The sequence below is a fragment of the Phocoena phocoena genome, chromosome 13 (genome assembly GCF_963924675.1).
Source record: "Phocoena phocoena chromosome 13, mPhoPho1.1, whole genome shotgun sequence".
Lineage (NCBI taxonomy): Eukaryota > Metazoa > Chordata > Mammalia > Artiodactyla > Phocoenidae > Phocoena > Phocoena phocoena.
The window spans coordinates 58,047,343-58,060,293 of NC_089231.1; the positions used below are offsets into that span (position 1 = coordinate 58,047,343).

The 12,951-nt window shown below is 39.7% G+C and overlaps 1 protein-coding gene across 1 annotated transcript in view; it reads right to left on the minus strand.

Annotated features, from left to right (window-relative positions):
• Nucleotides 1–12,951, minus strand: part of L3MBTL4 (L3MBTL histone methyl-lysine binding protein 4) — a 304,644-nt gene that overhangs the window by 165,073 nt on the left and 126,620 nt on the right. The window contains exon 11 of the mRNA XM_065889471.1: nucleotides 4,182–4,296. Coding sequence (XP_065745543.1) covers nucleotides 4,182–4,296 — 115 coding nt within the window. The remainder of the gene's footprint in view (nucleotides 1–4,181; nucleotides 4,297–12,951) is intronic.

Consider the following 12,951-nt stretch of genomic DNA (forward strand, 5'->3'; position numbering starts at 1 on the left):
AGTTCACCATGCAGGATTATATGTCAGATAAAACAGGAAAATTGTGTCCACATGGCCTAAGAAAAGGAGATTTCAGTCGGACAGTGGACACAAGGTGAAGTGTCTGTGAGCACCTGGCTGGTAACAGAGACTAAGAGGAAGTCATCGTCACCTGATCTTACAAGCTAGCGCTCTTCCCAGCTGAATGGGGACATTCAAGTTTCACTCTCAAGAGGCTTTTCACAGTTACCTTTTCAAGAACTTACATTTGTCCTTTGTGATTGAAGATTATGGATTATTAAATATCACGGTCTTGGTCAAAATACACTGCACAAACATTTCTACAGAAGTATGGGGCTATACAGCATGTACTACATCTTGGCTCGGTTTCTGCAGTGAGTATAAATATGTTGATTGAATGACATTAGAAATAGATACAAACTCATTTAGATAAATAAAATTTTAATTAAGTCTAATAAAATGTGCATGAGAGGGCTTCCCTGGTGGCGCAGTGGTTGAGAGTCCGCCTGCCGATGCAGGGGATGCGGGTTCGTGCCCCAGTCCGGGAAGATCCCACATGCCGCGGGGTGACTAAGCCTGTGCGTCACAACTACGGAGACTGTGCTCTAGAGCCCACGAGCCACAACTACTGAGCCTGCATGCCACAACTACTGAAGCCTGTGTACCTGAAGCTTATGCTCTGCAACGGGTGAGGCCGCCGCGGTGAGAGGCATGTGCACCGTGGCAGGGAGTGAGCAACTGGAGGGAGACTGCACGCAGCAGCGACGACCCGATACAGCCAAAATTAAATAAGTTAAAATAAAAATTAAGCCTTTTTCCAAGCCCTAAACGTTTAGTAGTCTTTGCAATGTTTGATCAATAAAGCTATCATATTATATGTAATAAAGCACTCAAGGCAATTGTTGAATCACATAAATATCACAAAAGTAAAACAACAGAGTACAAACAATGTCTGAAAGTTAAAATCTCTGAAAATACCTTAAAATATCTGAAAATTAATGTTGGTAAGATGACTTTATCTGCTCATATGTGATAAAATGTTCTGTGTGGTTTTATAGATCTACTTACAAAATGTATTGGGTTGGCCGAAAAGTTGGTTCAGATTTTTAGTAAGATGGTACAGAAAACCCGAATGAACTTTTTGGCCAACCCAATAATTACTTTGATCTGATTATCAAAGATACTGGACATACACATTTGGTTTGAATTGTATGAGTAAATAAGATCAACGTTTTGACTTAAAATAGCATGGGCAGTAAAAGATGATTTGATGTGGTTGTTTGTACAAATACACCCACAAGAGATGGGACAGGAATGAAGAGGCTACACGTGGTCCATACTGTGGAGCAAGTGCCCCTGCCAGCTCCCCACCACACAGGCATCTGACACCAACTGCAGGGTGTGACTTTCTGTAAACGAAGTTCAGAGAGCAGAGTGTAGCTGACGTATTGTCTTCAGAATCTTATGAGGCCAATGTTCAAGGCACTATGAGTCATTCTGTTTAGTATAAATGAAGTAATTCTGTTCTTGGTGGAAAACGGTAGAAGGGTAAGGCATGAGGTGAGCAGAGGACAGACTGCGACAGGCCTGGTACGTGTGAAGGAGTCTCAAGCCTAAAGATACTGCTAAGAGGTTAGATTTGGGTTTTACACAGACGGTTACAGCAAAGAAATGAGACAAGATAGTTAGGAAGCTGTTGCGACATCAATGCTAGACCGTCAAATTTTGTTTTGTTGGAGGACCTAGACAAACCATTTGTCTTTACTTTCCAGTGGAAAAAGATTCTGTGATAAATAAGTAGGCAAATAAATACTGGAGTAGGATTGTGTGTGTGTGTGTGTGTGTGTGTGTGTGTGTGTGTGTATTTTTGCTTTAACGGTGGGGCCATGGATGATATATACTGAACCACACTATGAACATGTCTTCAAGTCTAGGTATTTAAAAATTAATAAGACTATGATGCAGATATGAATAATTACAAAAAACAGGGTTAAACAAGTAACCTATAATAAACTGTATTAATAATAATTAATCCAAACAAACATGTTTATAACCCAAGAGCAAGCACAGCAGTAATACAATATCATGACCAACTGAAGACATCTAATTCCCCCAAATAATAGGGATTCCAATTACTTAAGTGCACACACTCAAAACAGGAGTCTTATAATATTGCCAGGAATACATGAAAGCCTGACTTAAGAAAAAACTGAATTGAAATATTTGGAAAACTCTAGTCACCTATTCATTTTAGCACAATTTCGAATTTTGTAAGCCTTAGTAATTCACGTAGTTTTAGGTAAAAATGAAAATCTACAGAATGTTACATCATTTTCTGATAGCAGCTAACACTAATTGAGCACATCCTGTGGGCCAGGCAGTTTTCGAGGTATTATGCACAAATTTATCTCATTTCACCATTACAGATTATGAGACTGACTCACTAATATCACCTCCATTTTCTAGATGAGGAAACAGGCACAGATCACACAGCTAAGCAAAGCAGTGATACTGAGATTCACATGTCAGCATTCTGACTCCAGATTTCACACGCTCAACCACTAGGCAATCCTGCCTCTAGAGCCTGAATTTTTAGATTGGGAGGATCAGTGTGACTCACTAACCAGCAAATTGCAGACCATATTCTGCAAACCATTTGTACCTATGATGAGAACTCAAATGCAATGGTACTGGGAAGGGGAAGAAGGGGTCAGAGATGGGCTCTGAGAAATCAAGAAAGAGAACCATCAAGACTTGATGACTGGCTGTATGTGTGGGGTGAGGGAGGGGTAGGGAGGGAGCAGAGTCTAGAATGACTGCATGGGAAGCAACAACTTTGGAATCAAGTAGCAACTACGGTAGAAAGACAAGCTTTTGGCTTGGGATGGAGCTGAGGTTCGATCCATAGACTTTGCGAAGCTTCTGAGACATTTGGGTCGAGAAGCCAGGTAGGCAGCCTGACCAAGGAACAGGTAAGGGGTGAGGCGGAATGAAGACAGCTGTCTCTGTACCTGAAACGCTGATCCGGGCCCATCTCCCTTGAAATCCCTACTTGAGAAGCTTACTGGGATGAGTTAACATCAACCAAGAGACACCTCCCTGGCAAGATGGGATGCAAGATCAGGGAGAACAGAAAGTGGGATCAGCGAAAAGTACAAAGCAAATATGCTAACCCTTCCCCCTCCATGGAACTGACCTTGTTCTCCCTGTTTTACATTCTCTGTATGCAGACCCTGCACTTGCTAATGCACTGTAAGTTGCATGAGGACCTGCACCTCATCCATGTGTAGCTTTTGAAGAATCCAGCACAATGTCAAAATGTTTGTCAAGTTATTAAGTCAGTAATTCTCCTTATTTCTAAAAGAAGTTTTAGGAACTCTTTCAAAGACACAGTTAATCCTTTTAGATCTAAGTTTCAAGCATCATTGGGCTGGTTCACCCTCATTAACAGGAGACAAGGTTACCTTCACCCCAAGAAACCAAAGGGAGGACAACAGAAGCAGTGGGGGAACAAAGCAAACATAAGGATGGAGAGTGCTCGCAAAATGTCTGAAACTAGTTATTAGTCATGTCAGTCTACTCTGATCAGAGGAATCCTGCAGATGAAAGAATGAAATATTTTGGTTCGAGGTTTATTAGAATTTAGAATGGTTAATTACCTCCTTAACTTTAAGTACCCAGAAAGACAGAAATAATGAAGATACCGACATAACAGAAGGTTGTCTTTTTTCCAATTTTTACAACTAAAATTTTTTTAATTGCTGAAGTTTAAAATACTTCTGTTCTTCTAAAACTTTTTGAAACCTACTCTATAAAACAAAATCAATTAAGATAAGATGTTTAAGAAAACAAAAAGTACTTCAGCTAAAAGTGAAGGCCCAAATTAGATGGATTTAGACCTGGCTCAGTTTTCCAAACTCAAATGTGGAAAACAAAGATTCTGCCAGACAACATTATCAAAATAATTCCTTAATGTTGATAACTCTTCACTTATACAGAGCATGTCTTTTGAGGCTTAATTGTGAATAACTGGCTTTCAGTGTAGCTATAGTGCTGATTAATCAATTCACCTATGTGATACTGAGCTTTAAAATACTTATGATGACATGAAATAAACAGCATTAAGATAGGCTCCAGGTTACGTATTTAAAAAGCAACAACACAAAGAGCAAGATACTCACAATGCGGCACTTCCAGGGGATGACCTGTGACGTCACACCATCCGACTGGGTGAATGTCAGGGCTGTCTGTATCCATCCAGTAGTCATATTTGTGGTCCCAGCCATCAAAATGGACCTGTTGGAAATGAGAATTTAGTAATCAGTATATCACTATGCCTGTGTCAAAATATTAGAGAACATATCTCTGAAATTGAGATTAAAATTGCTGTAATCTCACATTTCAGCTGAAACAATATTGAAACTGTGCTATGAAACAGCTTTCTAATCTAACCACCAAAGGCTGTTGTACCAATTTTTCCAAAAAATTTAAAAAGTTGTTACATTAAAAAATCTGTCGGGACTTTCCTGGTGGCACAGTGGTTAAGAATCCACCTGCCAATGCAGGGGACACGGGTTCGATCCCTGGTCCAGGAAGATCCCACATGCTGTGGAGCAACTAAGCCCGTGCACCACAACTACTGAGCCCACGGGCCACAACTACTGAAGCCCACGTGCCTAGAGCCTGTACTCCACAACAAGAGAAGCCACCGCAATGAGAGGCCCGCGCACCGCAACGAAGAGTAGCCCCCGCTTGCTGCAACTAGAGGAAGCCCGCGTGCAGCAATGAGGACGCAACAGCCAAAAATAAATAAGCAAATTTATAAAAATAAATAAATAAAAATAAAAAATCTGTCAAGGATTGATTAGAATTTGAAAGGATAGGACGAATCCGTTTTCCCATCCAAGATATTCTATGATGTTGTTGAGAGAACACTTCCTGTGCTGCAGCCACTGCAAGAACAATGTCAGCATCCTCAACAATGAGAGTCACCATCTGACACCAGTATAAACCTTACGCTGATGGGAAATATATGGACTAGAGTAAAAGGAAGCAATAAATGTCAAAATCCTGACAAATGAGAGATAGGGCCATGGAACCAAAAGAGGCAAAGAAAGCAGATAATATGTGATGCTAAGGTAGAAGGATTAAGAGTTATTCAGGGATGAAGCGTAAGTTGTCAGGAAACCTGAGGACACGACAAGGTAGAGCCCGGTCCAACAAGCCTACTGGTTATCACTGTTTCACATCTCACCTACAAAGCGCACACACACACACACACACTTCACATATATACAAATAAGTCTGAGAATAATTAAAATAAAACTCTATTTCTGAAACAAAAAGCAATTACTTCTGAAACTTATCACACTCCATGTTCTACAAGTTTCATAACTTGAAAGAATCAAATTTATTTGTGAAGGCAAAAAAAAAAAAAAAGAATGGTAGTATTTCATTGTTAAATAACTTTACTTATTCTCTCATGTATTTTCTGTTTCTATCAATTAAAAGGAGAATCTATCCTCCTCAGTGCAAAAAAAAAAATTCCTCATTAATTCATACTTTGAATGAAAAGAGCAAGACGTATAATGTTATAATAAACTGAGATGTAAGTATTATTACCCCCCCAAAAAAAGAAAGGTAAAAATTGTATGGAGTAAGTGCCAAATAAAATCCCAACATTTTTTTCTCAAGATCCATCTTTCCAAGTAAGTGGTTCTCAAAGTGTGGTTTCCAGACCAGCAGCATCAGTTATCACCTGGACAATGCAAATTGTCAGGCCCCAATCCAATCCTACTGAATCAGAAACACTAAAGGATGGGGCTTAAGGGTCTCTGTGTAAACGAGTCCTCCAGATGCATCTGATGCAAGCTTAAGTTTGAGAACCAGTAATCTCGGGAACAACGTTCAAAACAATACTTCTACCACACTGAGGCTTCTGCACATGACAGAGTAACTACTATAAAACTGGACAAAATATATGAAGTGGTGATTTCAGACACTGGACAACAGGCAGCACAGAAATGTGATCCCTAAGTGCACCAAGATGAGCCCTGAATGTCAGCCTGGAGACCATTTCCTCCCAGCAGCACAGGGAAGAGAAACATAAAAAAGGAGTTGGGCTGTGCTGAGGAGACAAAGATTATAGTTCAGAGCTGAGGAAGCAGCTGGAAATTGGAGGACAAAGACTGGAGAAGACAGAGCTCCAAGAAGGGGACCCCAGAAGTCTAGGTGGGCTACTCACAGGACCTTGGCCAAGGGCTGGACTGCATATGTGCAAGGTGAGACTTGGTGAAGCCAAGCAGAGAGCAGCTGATACAGAGCTGAGAGTGAGACAAAGACACTAGAGGACACACAGCACTGGGAGAGTAGAGAGACCAGAGTGGAGAGAGCTCAATAATACCATGAGAATTTGACCGAGACACCAAAAAGTCCATAGTGTCAGAGTCAAAACCATGTCCTACATAAGGGCTACTCTAGACCAGCCCTAAAAAAGGTTAAAATTAAGCCTCAACAAGATTAAGAAACCGCCAGTAATTAACTGTCTGATAAAACAAACTACCCTTTTTAAAGGAAGACAAATAGTCCCAACTCTGTACATTGTATCATCATAATGTCCAACATAGAATAAAAATTCATTAGACATGCAAATAACCATGTGAATGTGAGCCATACTCATTTTTTTTTTTAAAAGCAGTCAATAGAAAGAGACCCTGAGTTGACCCAGATGTTGTAGCTAGCAGACAACATCTATTTCTTGTTGGGACTTTAGCTATCAAAATAGGTTCAAGGGTTTAAAGGAAAAATAGTCTTGATGAGGAAACAGACAGGGAATCCGGACAGTGAAATGGAAACTATAAAGGAGAAACAAATGGAAATTCTACAACTGAAAAGCAAAATTTAAAAGTTTCTGGATGGGCTTAACAGACTGTAGCTGGCATGATAAAAAGGTGAGTGAACATGAAAACAGATTCATAGAAATTATTAATGTCAAGTATACACAGTAAAAGATTTTTTTAAAAAACGGGGGCTTTCCTGGTGGCGCAGTGGTTGAGAGTCCGCCTGCCGATGCAGGGGACACAGGTTCGTGCCCCAGTGCGGGAGGATCCCACATGCCGCGGAGCAGCTGGGCCCGTGAGCCATGGCCGCTGGGCCTGCGCGTCCGGACCCTGTGCTCCGCAACGGGAGAGGCCACAACAGTGAGAGGCCCACGTACCGCAAAAAAAAAAAAGATTATAAAAAATGAAAAGAGCCCAAGTACTTATGAGATAATATCAACTGGTCTAACATACATGTATCAGTATTTGGGGTCCAGAAGGAGAGATGAACATGGAGCATAAATAATGGCCAAACAAGACAAAAGTTGAAAGAATAATGTCAAAAAATCTCCCTATTTTGGTCCCAAATGCCAATTCATAAGCTTAAGAAGAACAGCAAAACCCAAGCAAAATAAATAGAAAGGAAAAAAAAAAACTAGGCAACTCATAGTCAAACTACTGAAAATGAAAGACAAAGGAAAACATCTTGAAAGCAGTCAGAGAAGCACAACAAATTACATACAGAAGAACCATGACAGGAGTGTCAGCCAACCTCTCATCAGAGACAGCAGAGGCATGGAGACAATGAAATGACACTGTCAAAGCACTGAGAGGAAAAACACTGTCAACCTAAGATTTTAAATTTTATAAAAATATCCTTCAAAAAGGAGTAAAATAAAGGAATTTTATTTTGCTGAAAGAACTGAAAAAGTAATCACCTACGGATTTGCACTACAAGAAATACTGCAGGAAGTATTGGAGCCTGAAAGTAAATATTACCAGGTGGAACAACAATTTGGGGAAAAAAATGAACAAAGTAGGAAAACCCATACTATCTGAGCTCTACACTTACCGTAACGCCACAGTCTTAAGACAGTGTTGTTCCGGGATAAGGATAGACAAATATATTTTTGGAACAGAATAGTGTACATATATTGACATATATATATAGTCAATTGCTCTTCAAGAAGCACAAGTGCATTCAATAAGGCCAGTCTTTTCAACAAATGGTACTAGACCCACTGGATATCCACTTGTGAAAACAAAATGAACCCGCTGACAGCTACCTCACATCCCACGTACAAATTAGTCTGAAACGGATTATAGACCTAGACATAAAAGCTAAAACTATCAAACTCAGGAAGAAACTTAAGATAAAATCTTTATAATAGTAAGATAGTCAAGAATTTCTTAACATAAAAACAGCACTACCCATAAATGAATAAACTGATAGATTCAATTGTCATCATAATAAAAAACTTAAGTTCTTCAAAATCATCACTAATAAAAAGGAAAACTAAGCCATAGGCATTTGTAATACACTTACCTTAGAAAAGACTTAACAACCCAATAAATAATGGGTAAAAGACTTGAAGCTTCTTGGAAAAAAGAAGGTTCATGAATGGTCAACAAGCAGATTAAAAAATCCTCAACATCCTTATTCGTAAGAGAAACCGAAATGACCAGCTATCACACACCATAAATTAAATGACTGACGACGCCAATTACTGGCAAGGCTGTGGAGCTCCCAGAACATTCATGCAATGTCAGTGGGGCGGTAAAGTTGTACAATCACTTTAGGAAATGGTTTACTAACGTTAAACTGTAAATCTAAATATGTGCCTACCCTGCGATGCCTGGAGATTCCACCCAAAACAGATGAAAATACAAAGCCGTGTGAACAAGTATTCCTTGCAGTTTCATTCAGAACAGCCAACAGCTGGCAACAACCTAAATGCCCAACCCCAGGTGAGTATCCATTCACAAACAAGTGTGGTATATGCATACAATGACCACTGTCACCAACAAAAAAGGATGAACTGTTGATTCACACATGAACATGCACCAGTCGAACAGACACCATGCTGGGCACAGAGGACAGACTCGGGAGAGCGCACACTGTGTGTTTCCGCTGATGCGAAGCTTGACAACAGTCACAGAAAGGCCTGGCTGTCTCGGAGGGGGTGGGGAGCAGCTCTGACCACAAAGGAGCACAAAGGAACCTTCTGTGGCACTGGAAACGTTCCCAATCTTGATTGGGGTGGTCGTTATATAGGATATACATTTCTCAAACTCATCAAAATCCACACCTAAAATCTCTGCATTTTACTGTTTGTAAATTACATCTCAATAGAGCTATTAACATTTAAAATATTTCTACATTCAGCTGCTGTCATACAGGGCTGGCTGTTCTGATCTGGTACTATATTTATTTATGGTGATATTTCAGCACTCTGGACACAGCCAAACTGCATGTGACTGCCAGTACCAGGCAACTAAGCAGTCCAGCTGTGAAAGGGCAAAACTGGCATCCTTTCCAGAATGACACCTGCTGCTTTGGATCTATCAGTAGACAGAAGTTTATGTTAAGTGTGCATAATGTAGTGAAGGAGAAAGAGAGAATTTTCTCAAGCTTTAATATTTCAACCCTTTTCAATGTCCTTCTCTTTTAATTTTGCAACGCAACTGTTTACGTTTCAAAAGCAAGGAAACCACCTCTAAACACAAACAAGGCAGGTCAAGCGCTCCAGCCAGATCCTGCGTACAGGAGAGCAAGGCCTTTCTATTTCAGCTACTGGACCCGAACCTGGGAATCCTACTGTGGACTTTAGGTCTAAAACTGAAACAGTAAAAAGATAATATCTTAAAAAAATGTTTCGAAAGCAGATAGACATGACTTTTTTATGTACTCTATTCAACATTTTCCCCTTATGTTCATTAAGAAATATTAAATTATTCTTTCCAAGGCTGTATGTAATTACTTACAATGAAAACAGTAGAAATTTGAAATACCCCTTCCTAATCCAATGATATGAGGCACTCTCCCCTACAAGGGCCATCTAAACTTGGAATATATAACCAAATTCTGTATTCATATGTGTCTTTAGGAAAGATATTTTCATATCTTTGGATCTTCATAACTTTGGAGGAAAATCGAATCTTAAGAATTCTAACCAGATGGTCATGTTACTGAAGGAGAGTGGCACTTTAAGGATATTTACGAAGAGTCCTTTTGTAAAGCAAAGAATAATTTTGAAAACCAAATCATCTCCAGCACTGTATTTCATACATTTATGATTTTTCACATATTTGGGTTTGCATAAAGCTAAGTAAATATACAGAGCCTTCTTGCGCAGATTCTGATAAACTGGAAAACAAAGGTCAGAAAATCAAATTGGCCACTGTCTCAAGTTCTTATCCCTAAACAGACACTGATGCTTCCTGATGGTATTACCACTATATGCATTAGTTATCAAATGGTTGGTAAAATAACTTGGACACTTAAGCACTAGATCAGCATATAAAAAACCAAGGGCGAATCCTTCGTGTAAACCCAGAGCTGGCCATCTTCTGGACTGGCACTGTCCTTCTGGCTTTGCCTCATCATTTACCATCCAGAACCCACACCAGGGACCTTCCCCAGACCCCGGAGCTTGGCCACTCTGCCTCCGTCATCCTGCCACCCTCAAGACTCCTGGCACCTTGGCTCACACACTGTCACACCTCGAAAACCATCAGCTGAGTAAGATGCACGACGGTAATTATCACTCCTTGCTGCCCCTTTGGGCAGCTGGAAAATAAGCAGTTATTTATCTGTCGAGGAACAGGGGAGCTAAATTTAATGCTCAATCACAACAATTTTATTAGCCTAAGTGATTATTATACTTGTTTGCTCCTGCTATATGGTTTTAAAATTTTAAATTTCCATTTTAACAGCCTTACCAGATATGTGTATTTTATTGTCAGAGGCCTCAAATCTATTTTTAAAGGCTTACGGTGAATGAATCATAAGCACTTATAGGTATGAGGTGAACTTATTTAGAAAGAGGCTCTACTGCACCTGAACCTGTCTACCTTTAAATGAATACATTTTCAGTTAACTAGATTTAGACTTAAATTTCATTCTAGAAAGAAGAACTGAGTTTTCATATATTATTCCAATAGCCATTACTCATAACTAGTGGTGCTAATAAGACCACAGTAAATCTTGCTTCCAATGGTGCAGAGCTCTGCTGTGGATCGGGTGGGGGACACAGGAATAGCACTGAGGACAGAGATCTGTTCGGGGAAGGACAAGAATGCTCGTATCGCGCCTTCAAAACACTCCACAGTCTAAGAGCAGGCATGTCTGGTAAGGCAAAGGGATTCACTTTTGTTGTGTGCCTACATATTCCAGGCATAGTTGTAAAATATATATATATTCTCACTTAGTGACCACTATACATTGTTTTCATAGATGATGAAAAGGAACCTTTTAGGAGGTTTGCAGAGATCAGACAGCCAGTAAACGGCAAAGCCAGATTTAAGCTGAGAACAGTTTACTGAGACAACCACCCAAGAATAAAACTTGTGAGGCTATTTGGGAACAGTCTATCTAAGAGTCTATTGTAGCAGAGGTAAATTACATTTTTAAAATATAAAAAGGCATTTTCTGCCATTTGCAGTGACACGGATAGACGAAGAGCTTGTTATACAAGAGTGAAGTTAAGTCAGAAAGAGAAAGGCAAATATCGTATAATACTGCTTATATGTGGAATCTAGAAAAGTGGTACAGATGAACTTATCTGCAAAGCAGAAACAGAGTCACAGATGTAGAAAGCAAACTTATGGTTAACAAGGGGGGAAAAGGGGGTGGGATGAATTGGGAGATTTATACACTACTATGTATAAAACAGATAACTAATGAGAACCTTCTGTATAGCACAGGGAACTCTACTCAAATGCTCTGTGGTGACCTAAATGGGAAGGAAATCTAAAAAAGAGTGGATATATGTATACGTATAACTGATTCACTTTGCTGTAGGGCAGAAACTAACACAACATTGTAAGGCAACTATACTCCAATAAAAGTTAATTTAAAAGTATAAAAAGGCATTTTCATAACGAAACAAAGCAACATGGAATAACAGGGGACTGCCGTCCAGAACTACCTATACTTTCACACATTAAACATTAATTCCATGTTAAGCCAATCTGCTTATGTGTCTATCCAGACAAGAACTGACATGGAGGGACCATGAAGGAAAAGAATTGCAATAAAAAAGTGAATATACCTTTTTTTTTTTTTTTGGAATATAATTGTTTATAGTGCTGTGTTAGTTTCTGCCGCACAGTGAAGTGAATCAGCCATATGCACACACACATCCCCTCTCTCTTGGACCTCCCCCCGCCATCCCACCCATCTAGGTCTTCACAGAGCACAGAGCTGAGCTCCCTGTGTTTTACAGCAGGTTCCCACTTAGTTATCTATTTTACGCATGGTAGTGTATATATGTCAATCTTACTCTCTCAATTCGTCCCACCCTCTCCTTCCCTCCCTGTGTCCACATGTCCGTTCTCTATGTCTGCACCTCTATTCCTGCCCAGGAAATATGTTCATCTGTACCACTTTTCTAGGTTCCACATATATGTGTTAATATATGATATTTGTCTTTCTCTTTCTGACTTACTGCACTCTGTATGACAGACTCTAGGTCCATCCACATCTCTACAAATGACACAATTTCGTTCCTTTTTATGGTTGAGTAATTATACTTTAAAAAACTAACCTCGCTTCATATTAGCTCTGTTTGACATAGATACACAGGGGTTAAGAAATGTGCCCGGCATTTCCAAGTCACTGATCGTGATTTGAAAACCCTGACTCCCCTGAGCTACTGCTCCGTAGTTGGAACTGCTGCCCCTACATTCCTTCCCACTCTTGGAAAATTAGCTCCGTTCCCTTCCCTGCTAACTGCCCTCAAAGCTCATCTGCTTTTCATAAATACAACTGCTTCATCTTTCATCTAGTCCATTCCTATAATAAGTATTATCGAAAAAGACTTTTAATCATTAAACTGGAAAATCAAGAGTTTCACTATAGCTATTCTAAAATTCTTTCTTTTTCAAGGCCACTGCCCAATTCATCATATTT